Source organism: Cibotium barometz, chromosome 53 (genome assembly GCF_041138505.1).
Source record: "Cibotium barometz isolate CiBa-2024 chromosome 53, ASM4113850v1, whole genome shotgun sequence".
Taxonomy (NCBI): Eukaryota; Viridiplantae; Streptophyta; class Polypodiopsida; order Cyatheales; family Cibotiaceae; genus Cibotium; species Cibotium barometz.
Window position 1 is genome coordinate 19,127,693 of NC_141098.1, and position 23,864 is coordinate 19,151,556.

Consider the following 23,864-nt stretch of genomic DNA (forward strand, 5'->3'; position numbering starts at 1 on the left):
ATCGAAATTTTAGATAAATGATTCCTCATAGGAATTCGTGATTAGTTTTAAATTCAATAAAGTAGTAGTTGAAATATTTTCCTTTGATAAAGATAGTTCAAGAAGAACCTTTCCAGACTCAAAACCTGAATCAGACTATGACTAAGACATAACTCCTTCGAGAAATGATGCTGTGACCAGTCCCATAATCTACACTCAAATCACCCACCGATTCTGAAACTAAGTTGAGACCTTTGATTTTGATTTGAGGATTAAGAATTTAGAATTCGAGAAATTCTGCTTGGAAATCTAGACTGTGATCTAGAAGTCTTGGGATACGAAATTAAGATATACTCATTGTATTCAAAAGATAATCAAAACTGAAAACTTGCATAGAAACCCTGTTTTCTTAAAGGATTGTCTTACGCTAGAATGTTGGGAGGGAGCATTTGGTATATGTGTTTTCTAAGGGAAGTTTGGTTACAACAGCTAGTGGCGGGGAGTGTTCAAAGGACAGCTCACGCGGCAAAGCCTTGACCAGCCTCGGTATAGTTAAAATGGTGTGCTTCCGGTACGATGGACGAGGGCCGACGAAGCGGATCCTAAGTGAAGTTCCAGGACACCTAAGGAGGATCCTGGAGGGTTCTGACCAGGTGATGCATGGGCTCCTAGTGCCGAGGACACCCATGCGTATGTCAAGGAAGATATTGTATGATGGACCAATGTTTATTGTAATCTATTACTAGATCTCATTGTTGATCCACTGGTTTCAACGGAGAGTCCAGAGTGATACTGTTTTGTGAGAAGCAAAGAATCAATCGAAATTTCGAGTTATGACATGTGTAACCGGTAATTGTTTGTCAATGGATTGTTTTATAAGTTAAAGTTTAAAGAGGAGTGTGTGCGTATCTGTATTCTAAAGTAAAAGTTAAGAAAGGCATTCAATTATGGGGGTGAGTACTTGTGTGGTTCTACTATTCCAGTGGTTGGGCGATGGCTAACCCATGGGCCGGATGGGGTTAGGCTGGAATCAATAGAGTTTTAAAATAATAGAATTGATTAAAAGGAATACGCTTAGAATTGATTAAAAGGAATACGCTTAGAATTGGAGTAGTAAATTAGAATCTTGAAGACTTCTCTAAAGAATAAATCAACAGATGTGCCTGATTTAATCAGGAAAAAAGCGTTGATTCCTTCAAGTTAAGTCTGTAATAGTTTCCCTTCTATCTGGTTTATTCAGATGAAGGCTAGTTCCGTATCTTGATCTCGTTAGAAAAATCTGTTAAGAAAATAAAAATGGTGGAATCGTCCCCGCTTTTCGAGCATGGAAAATTTTCCCGGTTTCAGTTTTTGGAAGGACCACCAGCTTAGTCTCGTACCCAGACATTCGAGGACGAGGCCCCGAGTGAGAAACCCTACCCCGCGCAAGAGAAAGGTACTTTCGTTGCTACCATCCAGAAACCCGGTGCGCCGAGGGGGCAATGGGATCTCACAATTGGTATCAGAGCGCTGTTGTAAAATTTACGTAACAGCAACAGAAATTGCTTAAAATTTTTAAAGTAAGTCTCGGAAATAATGTTTTTACTTGTTAATATTATGTTAAATAAACTTCAAAAAAATTAAAAACTTATATATTGAATTAGAAATTATAGATGGAAGTTCCATACTTATCTAGTATTCTCGACCTCACCCAGTCTCAAGATATGATTGTGTTCGCCTTTGAGCATCTCATCTCTTTCGCTTTGACTCGAACAAGCCGAGCAAGACTCGCAAGCCATTTCGAGGATTTATATTTTCCTGATGACAACCCAGCAGAGAGACGACAACATAAGTGGTTTGGAGGGTAGTCTGTCCATGCCTCTTGTGACCGACGTGCAATGTTAAGATAGAACCTCTCATTGGCAATGATTCTGTTAAAGCTGAAAATGGTACATGATGTCATTCTATATCATTCAATGCCTCAGAATTTCAGACTTTCATGCCAAGTCTACAGACTCCTTAGTTGCTTTATTCCTAAGGAGAAGATAATAGCTCCCTTGTCAGCAGTAAGTGAAAGTTTGTATCAAGGCATGGCTATGGCCCAGTACCGTCGTCTTATGCGTCTCCCGAGGAGATTTTGAATTCTGGAGCTGAGCTGCTCTTTGTACATATTGCAACTTTTATATAAATAAAGAAATATTTTTTGGAGAAAAATTCCCTGTTGTATAAGTGATTGTTTATGGATGATCTGAGAAAGAAAAATCTGTTATCGGACATATGTCATAGATCTCCAATAAGATCATTGTCTTGTTTAAGAAATTGATTTTTGAACCTCTTAAGTCTTAGGATCTCGTGGATGATATCTAAATAAAAAATTTAATAATATATAATTTTTGGCAGAATCATGAGACAAGGAAACCGTGGCCGTTAGCCAGACCCTCTCTCTGAAGATGACGAGCTTGACCCTTCAAAGGAGAAGGGAGAACCTGGGCGCGAGGTTGTGGAGAAATGGTTGGAAGCCATGGAAGAGTATTTTGACATCACAGGCTACAATGAGCAGAGCAAAATGGCTCTTGCCAGGCTGAAAATAGTGGAACAGCCAGAGTAGCATGGAGGAACCATTGTGACACCAACCGTCTGGACAGAAATACGCAATCCTGGAACGACCTAAAAACCTATTTGAGAAAGAGATTTTGTCTCCTAGATTTTTGGAAATAAAAATGAACAAATTCTTAGAACTAAAGCAGGGGAGCAAAACCATCGAGGAATATCACCAGTCCTTTGCTCTTCTACTCAAATATTCACACCACCTCTAGATGAAGAGAAACTCATGGCTAGGTTCATTCGGGGAATGAACACTGGTCAAAAATGCCAAGCCAATGTCCATGGCAGAAGCTGTCAAAATGGCAAAGGACCTTGCCAAAACCTTCATCGTAAAAGTCCTACCAAAGCCAACTCCTTCATACTTCAAGAGATTTCCAACACCAGAAAGTTCTTCCAACTTTCCACCTCCACAAGAGATTTCCAAAGCCAACTCCCTCATCCTTCAAGAGATTTCCAACACCAGAAAGTTCTTCCAACTTTCCACCTCCAAAGAGACACCAAGGCTCTAACCAGAATGTGGAGACGGGAAGCTTCAAAAATGAAGGAAGATCTTTCCCCCAAAGTACATTCTTCAAAACTCTGGCTCTCTCCAGAATGCAAAGGGAAGACCTTCGAAGCAAGAACAGATGCTTTGGATGTCAAGGACTTGGGCACCAGCTCAAGGATTTTCCCTCTCCTTCTGTGGGCCAAGAAAACCAGGGTCCCAGAGCCCTGAGAGACAGACTCCTTCTTAGTAGTCCGAGAGGGTCCCCCCCGCACCAAAATCAGGGAAATCCCAGGAGAACTCAAGCTCAGCCATCTGCCTCTGTCCAGAGCAGCCTCAGAACTCCTTCCCAGAACTGGGACAACCAAGAGAAAGAGTTCCGCCTCAGACTGCAACAGCCAGAGCAGTCACAATTGAAGAAGTAGTGGAAGAGGAAAGAGGACAGATTTATGCTGCAATTGAAAACCAAGGGCCAAAACATCAATTCTTTATCATCAATCCAGCTGAGTATCAGGGTAAGCCTTTTAAGCTTTTGATTGATTCAGGCAGTACTCATTCTTTCATTTTCCCTGGATGCTTACGTAAGAGCTAGTCTTAAATCAGAAATCACGGAGACCTATGCAAGTTGAATTGGTAAGTGGGAAGATTCTTTTCACTCACCTTGAGACAGATCATATTCAGTTCAATCTAGATGGGAATTTAACTGACTGTCAGTTTAGAGTTATACCTTTGGGAGTTTTTGACGGGATCCTTGGAACAGATTGGCTCCACAAAAATCAAGCTGACATTTACTGTCATAATGGAACCATTTGCTTCCGTGACCTTCACGGAAACAAAGTTCAAGGAACCGAAATTTCAGGATCCCCAAGGCTTCTAAGTTGCTAAAAGGACTTAGAAAGAAGCAGTGCATTTATCTTGTCAAAATGAATCCGGTAGACTCAAAGTTAAAAGCTAAAGAACCTGAATGGTTAAGTGAATATGATGATTTATTCCCAGCAGAATTAACAGAGATGCCTCCCATACCAAGGCTGGTCAAGACCTGGGTAGGTTTTGCCGCGTGTGCTGTCCTTTGAACACTCCCCGCAGCTGTTGCAACCAAACTTTCCTTAGAAAAACACATATACCAAATGCTCCCTCCAGCATTCTGGCGTAAGTTAAGAAAATAGGGTTTCTATGTAAGTTTTCAGTTTCTATGCAAGTTTTCAGTTTTGATTTTCTTTGAATATAATGAGTATATAATGATTTTCTTTGATTTTCTTTGAATATAATGAGTATGTCTTAAATCCATATCCCAAGACTTCTTGATCGTAGGTCTGAATTCCAAATAGAATTCCTCGAATTTTGTAACCTTGATTCTTAGATAAATTTAAAGGATCTCAACTTAGTTTCAGATTTGGTGGGTGATTTGAGTGTATTTTCCTGAACTGGTCACATCGTCTTTCCTTGAAATTGACGAAGAGTTTGGTCTTGGTCAAAGTCTGATTTTGGGTTGTTCGAGTCTGGTAAGGTTCTTCCTGATGAACTACCTTTCTTGAAAAGGGGGGTGATATTTCAATTATTATTTTACTGAATTTCATTTATTGAATATTCACTTAACTCATTTTCTAAACTAATCACGAATTCCTATGAGGAATAAATTAATCAATTTATCTAAATTTCCGACTTCGATAGATTTTTTGAATTTTCTCATTACTATCCGAGTGAATATGAAATGATACAATTTTCTCTCACAGTGTATTCACTTATTCATTTATTAATTATTCATGGAAATTAAACATAGAATCAAAGAGAATTGTAAATTTGATATAAATATTTCTTTATGCATCTATTTATGCATAAAATCCAACTTCAATAGAAATAACACTTTTACATAAAAGAAAATCCTTTTATGCATCTATTTATGCATAAAATCAATTTAATAGAAATAACACTTTTATAATTAAAAAAATCCAATATGCATCTTTCTATGCATAGAAATTGAATCTAATAAAAATAACACTTTTATAATTTAAAAAAAATCCAATATGCATCTTTCTATGCATAGAAGTTGAATCTAATGAAAATAACACTTTCATAATAAAAAAATATCCAATATGCATCTTTCTATGCATAGAAATTGAATCTAATGAAAATAACACTTTTATAATAAAAAAATATCCAATATGCATCTTTCTATGCATAGTGAAATGGATCTAGAGTAAAATATTGAATCAAACACATGAAGAAAATAAATTGACGCGTGAGTAGGGTGGAAAGTGGGAGGATGGAATGCCCCGACGGCACCATCCTACAAAGGACGGGTGGACCTGATTAGTCGGGTAACTTTCCAACAGATTAAGTGAAAGCACTAGATGTATACTTTTCATGGATACAATGAAAGAAGAAAGTTGACTGTTGTACGTCAAAATCATAAGAAATGCCAAATTAGTTGGAAGCACTGTTGTCAATCTAACCACTTAAACCAGAATCAGTTATTGGATGCCATGAAAGTACACCTTCGTGAAAGGTTTTGTCCTCCAAGATTTTGAGAGGATAAAAGGAATGAATTTTTGGAGCTAACCCAAGAAGGGAAGACCTTGGAAGAATACCACAAAAATCAGGAGGATTGAGCGACGGAGCCTTAGAGGGCAACAGGCCAGCTTGAGTCCTCTTCGCCCGCCAGTGCGGCTGACGATGAGGTATATGGTCCCATAGGGTTTTGAACAGCATGTAGAGGTTGGAAGGCCAAATTCTAGATTATCGACAGTATAAAGGAAAAGAATAAGAGAGCCGGTTTGGCTTGTATGGAAATGATTCATGTATAACATTTTTTTTATAAATCTTACAAGTCCTTGGCATTATTATACTATGAAAAAAGGTTGTTAAGGGCCTTAATTAAGGAACATGTTTATTTATGTCAGTGTAGTATTATTATTTAAAAAACAAATTGACACGTGAGTAGGGTGGAAAGTGCGAGGATTGAATGCCCTGACGGCACCATCCTACGGACGCATGGACCCGATCAGTTGGGTAGCTTTCCAATAGATTAAGGGAAAGCCCTACGCTAAATAAATAGGTTCTCGGGCAACACTATTCTAGCAGACTATGCCAGCGGCGGGTGGCTATGCCTTGCATGGATGAGGAAAAAAGCGATGTCTCTAGGAATCAAGATTATCAATTACCCTATGGGTAATTTGACTTTTAGAAGACCATGCTCCCCCTACAGTGGGATAGGACTAGCTCTTACCTACAAATCGTATCCTTGAATCTTTACATGGTCAAGGTGCGATGAGTAGGAAAATTTCTCCAAGCTAAGACTTAGTAGACTATCTTAAGTGTTTCAGATATTTTGGTAGGGGGAGCCTTACAATTTGGTAGGGGGAGCCTTATAATTTGGTATCAGATCAAAGGCTAACTATCAAGGGATTAGAACATGTGATTGTTTGTTATATGAGGATGAATCAATCATCTCTACTGGCCATAGAAATGGTTTGAATATCCTCACATGTTGTCGTCTAAAAATCATAAGAAATGCAAAATTGGTTGGAAGCATTATTGTCAATCTAACCACTGGAACTAGAATGAGTTATGGGATGCCATGAAAGTACACCTTCGTGAAAGGTTTTTTCCTCCATGATTTTGAGAGGATAAAATGAATGAATTTTTGGAGATAACCCAAGAAGGGAAGACCCTGAAAGAATACCACCAAAATCTTACTGAAACTTCTCCGATTAGCTCCAGAGATGGATGAGGTAACTCTTCTCCACCAAGGATTCATTTGGAAGCTTAATCTACCTTTGAATAACCTCGTCAAGAATGCAAAACCATCCTCTATTTCAGAAGCCATGATTATAGCCAGAGACTATGATAAAGTTTTTTTATGTAGAGGGTGTCGAGAAGGACATGAGTTCTTCCGTGTTAATCAAGAAGAGGTCCCCTAATTTTCAAGAGGAACGTCAAGCCCACCCTTGGCTACTACAAGGAATCGTGAGCTAGAGTAAAATTTGGTCAAGAAATAGGGATAACGAGGTTAAAGATAATCAAATTCAACAAGTATTTCTATGAGTAAATAAAAGAGGATCGGTGCAAGATTCATGTGAAGTAATGTACATGATGAATAGAGGTATTCTAGAAGATGACACTAAGATTATTCAATTTCTATCGTAGATTAGATTTCGTAAAAGATTATTTCCTTACGTTTTTCCATGACAAATTATTAAGTACCATATTACATGGGGATATAGAATAAGGAATTCGTAAGGAAAGATTATGAACTTTTTAATAAAAAGGTTCATATTCTATGAGAGATATAATGGATGCATGAACTTAGGATAATAAGGCCAATTAACTTTAGACTAATAAAGACCATTTGGGGGCACAACAAAACGAGCCAAACACATGAAAAAAAGTACTTTTTAGGAACAATTTTGAGATAAAAGAAGATTTCTAACTAGTGGGGGGACACCACTTTGGAAGAGAGAGGAGGATTCACTTAGATACTATCCCAGCTCGCGAGATGAGGACATCTTGAATCTTTTAAGTGGGGGAGATTGTAAGGTCCCTCCCGAGTCATGTATGTGTCTCTTTTAATATAGATTTCAAGAAGGAAAGAAAGTAATAGAGTAAAAATAGTAGTTCCAAAAATCCTAAAAGAAATAAGAAGACAAGAATAGTTCTTGTTCTTGTGTAGCCAGACGGAAGAGATGTTAGCAAGGCCCAAAGTCAACCCATGGTATCCCTCATACCATTGGGAGAATAAGGTTCTTCGATTGAGGCGAGTGATTATGATGCTATCTAGTTTTGAGGGCCCAGGCTAGTGCAGTGAATAAGCCCACTCTAGTGTGTAGACATCCCTATGAGGGGCGGGAGGATCGAGCGACGGAGCCTGAGGGGGTGACAGGCCGGCTTGCATCCTCATGGGTGGCGAGCGCAGCCCCGACGATGAGGTGTATGTCACGTAGGGTTTTGCCCAGAATGTAGAGGTTGGAAGGCCGGATTCTAGATCATTGGCAGTATAAAGGAAAAGAATAAGAGAGCCGGTTCGGTGTCATGAACCATAGAGCTTGATTTCCACATGTACATAGGGGCCCATGGACAAAAGGAGAAAGTGACTATAAATAGGGCTTGGGGTACATTTGGTAGGATCTTTTGACATCTTTTGACACTTTTACTAATTTTGGTCATCTTGTACCTCTGGGCTCCATCAATGGAGATTTGGCCTTCCATGGTCAACTTCATGGCTAACTTGAAAGCCATCCTCTTGGTGAGAGGTTAAACACACTTAGGCTATTTGTGCATCTTCTCTTGCTACATGCACTTATAGATTTTCTCTCTCTTGTATATTCATGTGATGAGCCATTTGATAACTAATCTCATGATTAATGGATATTAGATTCTTGCTTTGATGTGTTTGATCCAATATTTTGCTCTAGATCCATTTCATTTGGTATCAAAGTCTTGATTTTGATCCATTATCAAGGTTTTGGGCATGAGATTAGTCATTTTCTTGATAATTTTCTGAATTTTCTCATGATTTCTTGGAGTTTTGGCTTAATTTTGCTTAATTTCTACTAAATCTTTGGAGATTAGTGGAAAGGAGGCATCATTTCATGTGATTTCATGTGGATTTAGCTCAATTGGACCTAATTTGGGCACCTTGGACTAGTTTTTTGGGGCGGGGTATAAAAATTAGAGAAAATTTGAATTAATCACCTATTAATCTCACTGTTAATCATATTTATCTTTTCATGCTTCTTCTCCAAGCTTTCCATAGCCATTACTTCTCATCTTTCCCCCGTTTTGCTTCCATTTGCTAGGGCTTTTGTTGATCTTGAGGAGAGGAACACATAGAGTATCAATTTACATGCATTTTTCTGGAAATTTGTTTCCCTTTTCTTTCCCTTTGCTCCAAACCCTAATCTCTCTCACATAGCTCACCATTGTCCATTTTCACTTACTCTAATGGCTGCAAGTGTTATCCCATTCCACTCACTCATACTGCTTGTGGCTGTGTCGATTCATAGATGCCAAAGGTGGGAGCAAGGGAGGTCGCGGCAAGCCCAAGAAGAAGGCCGTGTCCAAGACTCTGAAAGGAGGGCTACAATTTCCTATGGGTTGCTTGGCTTGCTATCTCAAGAAGGGCCGCTATGCTCAGAGAATTGGCTCCAGCGCTCCCATATACCTTGCAGCGGTCCTCGAATACTTGGCAGCCGAGGTGCTTGAGCTGGCTGGTAATGCTGCCCATGACAACAAGAAGAAGATCCATTACACCATAGAGAGATTCGTGTGCTGCTGCTCACAAAAAAAAGGCCGTCTCCTCTTCAGCACTACCGGCTGTGCTGATACTCGAACTGCTGCTGGTGCAAATTGTGGCCATTAAGCTTTGTTTTGTTACCATATGAAGCTATTGCTTCAAAGCCATAGAAGGCTAGCACAAGATCTATTACATTTGGCACAAGATCTATTCCATTTGGCACTAGATCCATGTGGTTTATTAGCTATGATGTTTGGCATCTTTTTGGTGGATTTTGGGGAGTTCTTCATTGCTATTGGAGAGGGAGAAGAGGAGGTTTGAGTAGCTCTCAAAAATTGCAAAAATCTTCAGAAATTGGATCCATTGGAGACTTTATGAAGCAACAATCCAACCATTGAAGCTTTCGGAATACCATTGGTGAGTTGCTATGGCCATTTTCTCAAGCAGTGGTGTGATTAATCCTCATGCTATGGACAAATTGGGGCTATTCATGAAAGGAAACCCTAATTTATAGAATTTTAACATTCCTACATAAGTCATGATCCATTGGAAAGTGATTACATGCTCTTATTGCTCACATCTTTCTTTAATCACACCCATTTGGATGTCATGTGGCCATTTGGGAGACAAATGCAAGATTCTTTAATGAATCCATGCATAAATGGATGAAGGAATGCATATGCTTGGATGCATTGATTGAGCCACATGCATGGAGTGGATGTTGGGTAATAATGAGAAGGTTTTTGCTATGGACATGATGCTTTTATGCATTGAAATGATGCTATTGAGCATTGGAAGAGCTTGATGTGTGATTGGAATCAATTGGTAATGCTACATTCAAATGCAAGTTGATGCCCTTGAATGCCATTTGATGCCAATTACTCATAAGCAATGCTTATAGGAGTGATACCAATTGGATATTGATGTCATTGGTATATGGTATTACCTCACTTGTGCTTATTGATTGATGTTGGATCTTTGGATGAATGGTGGACATTTGGAGCTATGTGGATAAGCATGAGTTCATGCATAATGGTTTATGAGTATATTGTAATGGGCATGAGTCATGCCACATCCTTGTAAGTGATCAGCCTCATTTTCATATTCAAGCTATATGCATCTCACAATTGTTTGCACTCACTTCAATTTCTAGAAACTAGATATGTTGGTGAGGGTACCCCGGGTGTTGGCGGAGAGGCCCGGGGGAGGAGCATGGCTTGAATCCACTGTGTCGTGAGTGTCGTGGTAAAGCGGTATGGTGGAGGATTAGGTGTGGAGGTGAAGACTTGGCCTCAACCCGTGCCTTGGTTTGGACTAGGTACGGGGGTGAGAAGAGCTTGGCCGGGAGATCGGCAAGCTTCAACGCGCTACACCGATGATCTTCTTTGCACAATCATCCTCTTGGTTTATGTACATGGCAATGGCGCCTTAATATGGACATCTCATGGGAATTGATCTTGCATTATGCCATGGGAAACGTATGGTGAATGCTTGGAATTGCAAGGAATTTGTATGCCTTTTGGTGATGCAAGTTGAGGCACATGCTATGTAATGGATGGGAATTGATAAGAGGATTATGGATTTTTGCATTGTTACTTGAGAAAAATTGAGATTTAGCTCCTAAAACAAAGGAGACTATGTCAAAATTTTCTCAAATTTCTGGTCATACATGGACAATTGAAGCTTGTGGAGCATAATTTGCAGACCTTGGAATGCCAATGAGGTGCGAGAGGTGTTGACATTGGTTTGGGAGCAAACAAAGATCAATTGGGCACAAAAAGGGTCATTTTGGCAAGAATCTGCAGATTCACAAAAACCCTAATTCAGTCCCAACCCTTTTGGACTGAATTAAAAGGGACCATATGAGCTCTTAGTGCTTACTTAGAGCTACCCAATGAGCCCTTAACCTCCGCAGGATAATATGAAGAAGACACAAGAAGTCATGAAGGCAATTGCGGATGAGCATAGATGCAAAATGGAGTTCAAGGAAGGTGATTATGTGTTGCTCAAGCTTCCTAAGAGCCGTCACAATATTCTCAAAGGGTCTTGCAATTCCAAGTTAGCACATAGATACTATGGACCATATTTGGTGGTCAAGAAAGTGGGTGATTTGGCTTATAAGCTTGACCTATCTCCTTCTACAAGGATTCATAATGTGTTTCATGTATCCAACCTTAAGAGGTGTGTGGGCTCTCTTCCTCAAGAGATTGAAGAGTTACCACTGATGGATGAAGAAGGAGAGATTATCTATGAGCCGAAGAGGATTGTGGACAAGAGGACAAGGGTTTTGAGGAATCGAAACATTGATGAATTCCTTGTGAAATGGAAGCGCTTGCCCATAGATGAGGCTACTTGTTGGCAATCAATGGAGTATGTTCAACAACAAGGTTTACTTGATGGAAGTATTCCTTGATCAAGTGGCATGATTATTATGGGTAGAATAGGCTTAACATGAGGTTTTATATGTGCTATAATTTTTGGATAGCTTTGGTTGGATCTATTGTTGGGGTTACCAATCTACTCCAACACACTTGGAAGATCATTTGGTTTGATGAGACAAATATGTGGGACCCTTTTGGGTGCGGCTATGCATCATTTGTAGCTCCATTTTATGGAGTTTTCATGAAGAATTTCAAGGAAAGCTTCATCGACAACATGGCTACCATAACAGTCCTACATGCTATTTTTGGAGAAGGGGTTTGCCGGCTTCACTACATTTGGTTTACCTATTCCAAATGTATTCGAGGAGCATTTTTGAAGACCTCTCTACTTCCCATGGGTTTACATTGAGTTTGCGACTCAATTGTAAATATCTTGTATGATTTTGAGGACAAAATCTTTGGGAAGGGATGGTTTGTCATGAACCATAGAGCTTGATCTCGACATGTACATAGGGGTCCATGGGCAAAAGGAGAAAGTGACTATAAATAGGGCTTGGGGGACATTGGTAGGATCTTTTGACATCTTTTGACACTTTTATTGGTCAAGTTCATGGCTAACTTGAAAGCCATCCTCTTGGTGAGAGGTTAAACACACTTAGGCTATTTGTGCATCTTCTCTTGCTACATGCACTTATAGATTTTCATGATTAATGGATACTAGATTCTTGCTTTGATGTGTTTGATCCAATATTTTGTTCTAAATCCATTTCATTTGGCTTGTATGAAATTGATTCATGTATAAACTTTTTTTTACAAAGCTTATCTTTGGCATTATTGTACTGTGAAAAAAAGCTGTTTTAACGAACATTGTGAAAAGGGCCTTAATTAGGCAATATGTTTATTTATGTCAAATAGTTTGGTAGGATTAAATAGAAAACAAATTGACGCGTGAGTAGGGTGGAAAAAGGGAGAATGGAAAGCCTCGAGATGGCACCATCCTATGGACGGGTGGACACAATTATTCAGGTAGCTTTCCAATAGATTAAGTGAAAGCCCTATGTTATATAAATAGGTTCTAGATCAACACTATTCTAGGAGACTAAGCCAGCGGCGGCGGACGGCTGTGCCTTGCATGGATGAGGAAGAAAGCATAGTCTCTAGGAATCATGATTAGTAGTTGCCCAAATTATGATCAATTACCCGTGCAGGATAGGACTAGGTCTTACCTACAAATCGTATCCTTGAATCTTTACATGGTCAAGGTGTCGATGTGACGAGTAGGAAATTTTCTCCAAGCTAAGACTTAGTAGACTATCTTAAGTATTTCTCCTATTTTAGAAGGGAGGAACCTTACAATTAGTATCAAAGCAAAGGCTAACTATCAAGGGATTAAAACAAGTGATTGTTTGTCATATGAGGATGAATCAATCATCTCTACTGGCCATAGAAATGGTTTGAATATCCTCAAATATTCAGATAATCATCCTATGAAATTGTGATTGTATCTTGGGGGTGCACAGGCAAGATATTTGTACAATAAATTTGAATAATAGGATTGGGGAGGAAACCTTTTGAGGATAAAAAACATAGGGTGATCAATTTAAGAAACTAGTGGAGACTGAATAACTAGAAGGATAGACCGAAACTTTGTTTAGAGAAATTTTCAGGATATATCTCATTAACTCCATTAAGGTTTGAATAGTTGACGTATGAATGCCATCCATTGGATGATTTACACTAGGATGATCGTCCAAGATCTTGAGCCCATCTCAAACTTGGGATGTGTAATTCCTAGAGGATCATGCTATTAGATGTGTTAATCCCAGAGGATCATGCTATTAGATGTGTTAATCCCAATATACTAGATGTGTCATTTTAAAAATACTAATCATGCTATTAGATGTGTTAATCCCAATATACTAGATGTGTCATTTTAAAAATACTAATCATCTCAAATGTGTTAATCCTGATCATCTTTGGATGTGTCATTCCCAAGGTGCTAGATGTGTAATTCTTTAAAAAAAATGAAGATCTCAGATGTATTAATCTAGAGTGCCCTCAGATGTGGTGCTATGATAAGTATTTGATAGTTTTGAACTTTTCATGGATACAATAAAAGAAGAAAGTTGACCGTTGCACGTCAAAATCATAAGAAATGCTGAATTAGTTGGAAGCACTATTGTCAATCTAAACACTCGAACCATAATCAGTTATGGGATGCCATAAAAGTACACCTTCGTGAAAGGTTTTGTCATTCAGGATTTTGAGAGGATAAAATAAATGAATTTTTGGAGCTAACCCAAGAAGGGAAGACCTTGGAAGAATACCACCAAAATCTTGCTAAACTTCTCTGATTAGCTTCAGAGATGGATGAATAAGCCCACCGTAGTGTGTAGACATCCCTCTGAGGGGTAGGAGGATTGAGCGACGAAGCCTGAAAGGGAGACAAGCAGGCTTGAGTCCTTGCCAGCACGGCCGATGACAAGGTATATGGTCCCATAGGGTTTTGTCCAGCATGTAGAGACTGGAAGGCCGAATTCTAGATCATCGGGAGTATAAAGGAAAAGAAAAAGAGAGCCGGTTTAGCTTGTATAGAATTGATTCATGTATAAACTTTTTTTTATAAATCTTGCAAGTCCTTGGCAATATTGTACTCTAGAAAAAGGCTATTTAAACTAACCTTGTGAAAAGGGCCTTAATTAAAGAACATGTTTATTTATGTCAAACAGTGTGGTAGGATTAATTAGAAAACAAATTAATGCGTGAGTAGGGTGGAAAGTGGGAGGATGGAATGTCCCCACGGCACCATCCTACAGAGGACGGGTGGACCCGATTAGTCGGGTAGCTTTTCAACAGATTAAGTGAAAGCCCTATGCTAGATAAATAGGTTCTTGGGCAACGGCCAACGAGTAGTTGTGCCTTGCATGGATGAGGAAAAAAGCGATGTCTCCAGGAATCAAGATTAGTAGTTACCCAAATCATGATCAATTATGCTATGGGTAATTTGACTTTTAAAGAACCACGCTCCCCCTGCGGGATAGGACTAGGTCATACCTACAAATCGTATCCTTGAATCTTTACATGGTCAAGGTGCGACGAGTAGGAAATTTTCTCCAAGATAAGACTTCGTAGACTATCTTAAGTGTTTCCGCTATTTTGGAAGGGGGAGCCTTACAATCGGTATTAGAGTAAAGACTAACTATCAAGGGATTAAAACAAGTGATTGTTTGTCATATGAGGATGAATCATTCATATCTTGTGGCCATAGAAATGGTTTGAATATTCTCACATGTTGAGACAATCATCCTATGAAATTGTGCTTGTATCTTGGGGGTGCACGCGCAAGATATTTGTACAATAAATTTGAGAAATAAGATTGAGAAGGAAACCTTTTGAGGAAAAAAAACATAGGGTGATCAAATTAAGAAACTAGTGAGAGACTGAATGACTAGAAGGATAGACTGAATGACTAGAAGGATAGCTGAAACTTTGTTTAGAGAAATTTTTAGGATATATCTCATTAATTTGCATATTATAAATTATTAAGATTATAAATCCATTAAGGTTTGAATAGTTGACATATGAATGCCATCCGTTGGATGCTTTACACTAGGATGATCGTCCAAGATCTTGAACCCATCTTAGACAAACATGGGTCTAACTTGGGATGTGTAATTCCTAGAGGATCATGCTATTAGATGTGTTAATCCCAAGATACTAGTTGTGTAATTTTTAAAAAACTAATCATCTCAGACGTGTTAATCTTGATAATCTTTGGATGTGTCAATCCCAAGGCCCCAGATGTGTAATTCTTAAAAAATAAAGATCTCAGATGTATTAATGCCCAGTGCCTTCAGATGTGGTGCTATGATAAGTATTTGATAGTTTTGAACTTTTTATGGATACACTGAAAGAAGAAAGTTTACCCTTGCTCGTCTAAAAATCATAAGTTCACCCTTTCATGTGGATATAACCTTGTGAAAAGGGCCTTAATTAAGGAATATGTTTATTTATGTCAAACAATTTGGTAGGATTAATTAGAAAATAAATTGACGCGTGAGTAGGTTGGAAAGTGGGAGGATGGAAAGCCTTGAGACGGCACCATCCTCCTACGGACGTGTGGACTCGATTAGTCAAGTAGCTTTCCAATACATTAAGTGAAAGTCCTATGCTAGATAAATAGGTGTTGGGGCAACTCTACTCTTGGAGACTAGGCCAACGAGGGGCTGTGCCTTACATAGATGAGGAAGAAAGCGTTGTCTCTAGAATCAAGATTAGTAGTTGCCCAAATTAAGATCAATTAACCTATGGGATGGGACTAGGTCTTACCTACAAATCGTATCCTTGAATCTTTACATGGTCAAGGTGTCGACGAGTAGGAAATTTTCTCCAGAAGCTGACTTAGTAGACTATCTAAAGTGTTTGCCCTATTTTGGAAGGGGGGAACCTTACAATTAGTATCAGAGCAAAGGCTAACTATCAAGGGATTAAAACATGTGATTGTTTATCATATAAGGATGAATCAATCATCTCTACTGGCCATAGAAATGGTTTGAATATCCTCACATGTTGAGACAATCATCCTATGAAATTGTGCTTGTATCTTGGGGGTGCACGGGCAAGATATTTGTACAATAAATTTAAAAAATAAGATTAGGGAGGAAACATTTATAGGATAAAAAACATAGGGTGATCGAATTAAGAAACAAGTGGAGACTCAATGACTAGAAGGAAAGATTGAAACTTTGTTTAGAGAAATTTTTAAGATATATCTCATTAATTCACATATTATAAATTATTAACATTATAACTCCATTAAGGTTTCAATAGTTGACGTATGAATGCCATCCACCATTGGATGCTTTTTTACACTAGGACGATCGTCCAAGATCTTTAACCCATCTAGACAAAGATGGATCTAACTTGGAATATGTAATTCCCAAAGGATCATGCTATTAGATGTGTTAATCCCAAGATACTAGATGTGTAATTTTTAAAAAACTAATCATCTCAAATGTGTTAATCCTGATAATCTTTGGATGTGTCAATCCCAAGGCACTAGATGTGTAATTCTTTTAAAAAAATGAAGATCTCAGATGTATATAATCTAGAGTGCCTTCAGATGTGGTGCTATGATAAGTATTTGTTGATAGTTTTGAACTTTTCATGGATACAATGAAAGAAGAAAGTTGACTGTTGCACGTCAAAATCATAAGAAATGCCAAATTAGTTGGAAGCAGTGTTGTCAATCTAACCACTTGAACCAGAATCAGTTATGGGATGCCATGAAAGTACACCTTTGTGAAAGGTTTTGTCCTCCAGGATTTTGAGAGGATAAAATGATTGATATTTTGGAGCTAACCCAAGAAGGGAAGACCCCAGAAGAATACCATGAAAATCTTGCTAAAACTTCTCCGATTACCTCCAAAGATGGATGAATAAGCCCACCGTAGTGTGTAGACGTCCCTGTGAGGGGGGCAGGAGGATTGAGCGACGTAGCCTGAGAGGGTGACAGGCCGGCTTGAGTACTCTTTTCGCCAGTGCGGTTGATGATGAGGTGTATAGTCCCATAGGGTTTTGACCAGCATGTAGAGGCTAGAAGGCCAAATTCTAGATCATCGGCAGTATAAAGGAAAAGACTAAACGAGTCGGTTTGGCTTGTATGGAAATGATTCATGTATAACATTTTTTTTTATAAATCTTACAAGTCTTTGGCATTATTATACTGTGAAAAAAGGCTGTTTTAATGAACCTTGTGAAAAGGGCCTTAATTAAAGAACATGTTTATTTATGTCAAACAGTGTGGTAGGATTACTTTGAAAAACAAATTGACGCGTGAGTAGGGTGAAAAGTGGGAGGATGGAATGCCCCGATGGCACCATCCTACGGACGGGTGGACCCGATCAGTCGGGTAGCTTTCCAATAGATTAAGGGAAAGCCTTATGCTAGATAAATAGGTTCTCGAGCAACACTAGTCTAGGAGACTAGGCTAGCGGGTGGCTCTGCCTTGCATGGATGAGGAAAAAAGTGATGTCTCTAGGAATCAAGATTAGTAGTTGCCCAAATCATGATCCATTACCCTATGGGTAATTTGACTTTTAGAAGACCAGCTCCCCCTGCGAGCGGCGGGATAGGACTAGGTCTTACCTACAAATTGCATCCTTGAATCTTTACATGGTCAAGGTGCGACGAGTCAAAAAATTTCTCCAAGCTAAGACTTAGTAGACTATCTTAAGTGTTTCTACTATTTTGGAAGGGGGGAGCCTTACAATTGTATCAGAGCAAAGGCTAACTATCAAGGGATTAGAACAAGTGATTGTTTGTCATATGAGGATGAATCAATCATCTCTACTGGCCATAGAAATGGTTTGAATATCCTCACATGTCGTCTAAAAATCAAAAGAAATGCAAAATTGGTTGAAAGCATTGTTGTCAATCTAACCACTCGAACCAGAATGAGTTATGGGATGCCATGAAAGTACACATTAGTGAAAGGTTTTTTCCTCCACGATTTTGAGAGGATAAAATGAATGAATTTTTGGAGATAACCCAAGAATGGAAGACCCTGCAAGAATACCACCAAAATCTTGCTTAAACTTCTCTGATTAGCTCTAGAGATGGATGAGGTAACTCTTCTCCACCAATGATTCATTTGGAAGCTTAATCTACCTTTGAATAACCTCATCAAGAATGCAAAACCATCCTCTATTTTAGAAGCCATAATTATAGCCAAAGCCTATGACAAAGTTTTTTTATGTAGAGGGGGTCGAAAAGGACATGAGTTCTTCCATGTTAATCAAGAAGAGGTCCCCTAATTTTCAAGAGGAACGTCTACTATACAAGGAATCAAGAGCTAGAGTAAAATTAGGTCAAGAAATAGGGATAACAAGGTTAAAGATAATCGAATTCAACAAGTATTTCTATGAGTAAATAGAAGAGGATTGGTGCAAGATTCATGTGAAGTAATGTACATGATGAATAGACGTATTCTAGAAGACGATACTAAGATTATGCAATTGCTATCGTAGGTTAGATTTCGTAACGGATTATTCCCTTACATTTTTCCAAGAAAAATTATTAAGTACCATATTACATGGAGATATAGAATAAGGAATTCGTAAGGATTTTGATTTTTTCAATAAAAAGGTTCATATTGTATGAGAGGTATAATGGATGTATGAACTTAGGATAATAAGGCCAATTAACTTTAGACTAATAAAGACCGTTTGGGGGCACAACAAAACGAGCCAAACACATGAAATAAGGGAACTTTTAGGAACAATTTTTAGATAAAAGAAGATTTCTAACTAGTGGGGGGACATCACTTTGGAAGAGAGAGGAGGATTTACTTAGATACTATCCCAGCTCTCGTGAGATAGAGACATCTCGAATCTTTTAAGTGGGAGAGATTGTAAGGTCCCTCTCGAGTCATGTATGTGTCTCTTTTAATATAGATTTCAAGAAGGAAAGAGAGTGCACTTAGAGAAGAGTGAGGCAACAAGGCTAGAAACATTAGGAAAGTAATAGAGTAAAAATAGTAGCTCCAAAAATCTTAAAAGAAATAAGAAGACAAGAATAGTTCTTATGCTTGTGTAGCCGAATGGCAAAGACATTAGTAAGGCCCAGAGTGGATCCATGGTATCCCTCATACCATTGGGAGAATGAGGTTCTCCGATTGAGGCGAGTGATTGTGATGCTGTCTAGTTTTGAGGGGCCAGGATAGTGCGATTATTAAGCCCACACTACTATGTAGACATCCCTCTAAGGGGTGAGAGGATCAAGTGACGGAGCCTGAGAGGGCGACAAGCCGGCTTGTGTCCTCATGGGTGGGAGCACGGCTCCGACGATGAGGTGTATATCCCGTAGGGTTTTGCCTAGAATGTAGAGGCTAGAAGGCCGGATTCTAGATCATCGGTAGTATAAAGGAAAAGAATAAGAGAGCCTGTTTGGCTTGTATGGAATTGATTCATGTATAAACTTTTTTTATAAAGCTTGTCTTTGGCATTATTATATTGTGAAAAAAGGTTGTTTTAATGAACCTTGTGAAAAGGGCCTTAATTAAGGAATATGTTTATTTATGTCAAATGGTTTTTAGGATTAATTAGAAAATAAATTTACACGTGAGTAGGGTGGAAAGTGGGAGGATGGAAAGCCTCGAGATGGCACCATCCTACGGACGGGTAGACCCAATTAGTCAGGTAGCTTTCCAACAGATTAAGTGAAAGCCCTATGTTAGATAAATAGGTTCTTGGGAAACACTATTTTAGGAGACTAGGCCAGCGCGGCGGCGGCGGATGGCTGTGCCTTACATGGATGAGGAAGAAAGCGTTGTCTCTAAGAATCTTGAGCCCATCTCAAACAAACATGGGTCTAACTTGGGATATGTAAGTCCCAGAGGATCATGCTATTAGATGTGTTAATCCCAAGATACTAGATGTGTCATTTTTAAAATACTAATCATCTCAAATGTATTAATCGTGATAATCTCTGGATGTGTCAATCCCAAGGCACTAGATGTGTAATTCTTTTTTTTTTAAAAGATCTCAGATGTATTAATCCAGAGTGCTGGTGTTATGATGATAAGTATTTGATAGTTTTGAACTTTTCATGGAAACAATGAAAGAAGAAAGTTGACCGTTGCACGTCAAAATCATAAGAAATGCCGAATTAGTTGGAAGCACTATTGTCAATATAACCACTTGAACCATAATCCGTTATGGGATGCCATGAAAGTACACCTTCCTGAAAGGTTTTGTCCTCCAGGATTTTGAGAGGATAAAATGAATGGATTTTTGGAGCTAACCCAAGAAGGGAAGACCCTAGAAGAATACCACCAATGAATGAATTTTTGGAGCTAACCCAAGAAGGGAAGACCCTGGAAGAATACCACCAAAATCTTGCAAAAACTTCTCCGATTAGCTCTTGCTGATCTTCAACGAGAGTCCATCTTGATAAGTGATTATATTGCCGAGTATTATGGGCTAGGAACTATTGAAACGGCCCCTGAGTGGACAAGTGGTGAGCGTTCTAGTTGCCAATGATGCCATAGATACTCTGATGAAGGAATGATGGGAAATTAAGAATCAATCGGGCGGATAAATTGGAAGATGGTGATCAATGATACTAAAAGCGTTGGACTCTATGATCCAAATCCAAGTCTCTTCCTTGATCTGACCATGAGACTTACGGGCTCGGTCGGATTAGTTGGTTAGTGAAGACCTTGATTACGTTAGAATAAAATATCTTGGAGGAATAGCCTACGTCTACTGGGTGAGGGAAGTTTTTTCAGGTTCGGTTTTGGAAGAACCGAGGGATTAGTCTCTTATCCGGATATCCGTGGGCAAGGCCCCAAGTGAGAGGCTCTGCTCGGCATAAGAAATGCTACTTCCATTGCTAGCATCCCCGAGTGAGAGGCTCTGCCCGGCATAAGAAGGATTATTTTAAAACTGGTTGAATCTGTGAAAAGGCAATTTCATATTGGGTGTGTAAGTGGTGTGACTAGTTTTATTTTTGCATGAACTTCCAGCTAGGGGGCTTTGGAACTCTTTTCCTTGGTACCCGAGACAAAACCTAACCAAATTCGTAATTGGATCCCATCACTACAGTGGTTGGGTGGTTGGCTAACCCATGGGACTGGGTGGTGTTAGGCTGGACTGATGGATCCATAAATCGAGACTCAACTTTTGTTATTACGATAGATAAAGTAAATCCCGGACTGTAATTGTTCTATGGATAGGAATCAATGGCTGTGCCTCTTGAATGGGGAGAAAAGTGTTGATCTCAATGATCCAAGTGCAAGTTTCTTCCTTGATCTGATCAAGTATCTTGAAGATGCAATTGGATCAGCTTGCTCAGAAATGTTCTTGACTACGTTAGAGTAAAAAGTTTTCCTGGTGGAATCGCCCGTGCTTTCCGGTAAAGGAAGTATTTCTGGGTTCAATTTTGGAACAACCGACGGATTAGTCTCTTATCCGGATATCCGTGGGTGAGGCCCCGAATGTGGGACCCCTGTCCCACGCGAGAAGTGCTACTTCCACTGCTAGTATCCTGAATCCGTTGCTCGGTGGGAACAGGGATCTTACAGTAGATCCATGCCCGATTTCAGAAAACAACTCTTACTCCTTGTTCCAATATCTTCCTCGACGCACGCGTGGGTATCCTGGGTGACCCAGAGCCCGAGCACCGTATGGTCCGCACCCTCTAGGATCCTTCGCAGGTGACCTAGCGCTTCACTCTCATAGGCCGCTTCCTTGGCCCCTCATCCACCGTACCGGAAGCTCACCATTTTAATCGCACCGAGGCTGGTCAAGACCTCGGCCGAGGCCTTGCTACGCGAGACGTTCTCCATTGACTCTCCATCAGCAGAGTTGCAACTTTATCGGTTAGGTCTCCACGACCTTAATCACAAGATGGTCAAAATGCTTTCCCAGCATTCTTGACATAAAACAGTCATTTACAAACAGTCACAAAATACAGTTTCTATATCGAATTCCGTCTTTCCACATTATCTCTCCTCAATCCACATTACTTATTCCACATTCCCTTCATATGTACTCATTCTCATCCATTCATATCAATGACACATTATTTCCCATACACATTCACCTTCATTATTCTTCATACACATCCATGCATACATCCATTTTCACATCCTTATTTATACATCCACATCCACATACATACATCCATACATACACATCCACATGCATACATTCACATCTACATGCATACATCCATACATACATACATCCATTTCCTCATTCCCATTCATATAACCCCATACACCTTCTCATCTATTCTTTTTCATCACATCCATTCTCACCCTATCACAACCCATATTCATCTTATCTCATCTCATACACTTCTTATCTCATCCCATACACTTCTTATCTCATCCCATACACATCTTATCACATCTTAACTCTTCTTATCACATCCTAACTTATCTCATATGCATCTTATCACATCTTATCACATCTCATACACCCCTTATCACATCCTAACTCATCTTATCACATCCTAACTCATCTCATATACATCTTATCACATCCTAACTCATCTTAACACATCCTAACTCATCTCATATACATCTTATTCCATCACATACACTTCTTACCTCATCTCATACACATCTTAACTCATCTTTTATGCATACCTCTATGCAAGAATTTCAATTGTGATAAAAGTAACACTTCTATAATAAAATAATTATTTTTTGGTAATATTTTTATAATAAAATAATAATTTATTTATTTTTTTCATTTCTATGTACGAAATTTAATATGATAAAAATAATATTTTTATAATAAAATAATCAATTTTTTTTCTTTACAGTTTTATAATAAAATAATAAAATATTCATCTTTTATGCATACCTCTATGCATGAATTTCAATTATGCTAAAAGTAACACTTTTATAATAAAATATTTATCTTTTATGCATACTTCTATGCATGAAATTCAATTATGCTAAAAGTAATACTTTTATAATAAAATATTTATCCTTTATGCATGCCTCTATGTATAAAATTCAATTATGCTAAAAGTAACACTTTTATAATAAAATATTCATCTTTTAAGTATACCTCTTATGCATAAAATTTAATTATGCTAAAAGTAACACTTTTATAATAAAATATTCATCTTTTATGCATACCTCTATGCATAAAATTCAATTATGTTAAAAGTAACACTTTTATAATAAAATATTTATCTTTTATGCATAATATAAAAATTTAAATTTTCCATGATTACTATAAAATTCTTTCAATTAATCTAGGATGATAATTCCTAGAATATGGTAAGAAATCCTCTGTTCATGCTTTGATGAATGAAATTATTTTATGTGTAAATTTTTATAAAATTTTGCCATAGCTCCGCTACTATAATCGATAAATCTTAATTATTTAAAAAGATAAGGCTTATCTTTAAGAGAATGATTAGAATGATCCCTAATTGGATCATTAATCCTTAATAGATTAAATAAAAAATAATCATAAACTAAAAGCATAGATTAAAAAAAACTATTAATTTGTTCTCAAGCATAGATTAATCTTGGATTAAGGAAAAGCTTTATGAAAAGCTTCATTTGGATTGAGAATGGGTCATGAGTATAACCATTTCTTAAGTGAGAGAGGGAAAAAAACCATTAGAATTAAACATAAATGAAAATTTATGAAATTCTTTACTATCATTAATCAATTAA

At 38.4% G+C, this 23,864-nt stretch overlaps 1 protein-coding gene across 1 annotated transcript in view; it reads left to right on the forward strand.

Annotated features, from left to right (window-relative positions):
• The window catches only part of LOC147608373 (histone H2A.1-like), a 56,373-nt gene extending 46,969 nt beyond the window's left edge, over positions 1 to 9,404 (forward strand). Inside the window, exon 2 of the mRNA XM_086789432.1 lies at positions 9,049 to 9,404. Coding sequence (XP_086645558.1) covers positions 9,049 to 9,404 — 356 coding nt within the window. The remainder of the gene's footprint in view (positions 1 to 9,048) is intronic.
• Positions 9,405 to 23,864: the final 14,460 nt, after the last annotated feature.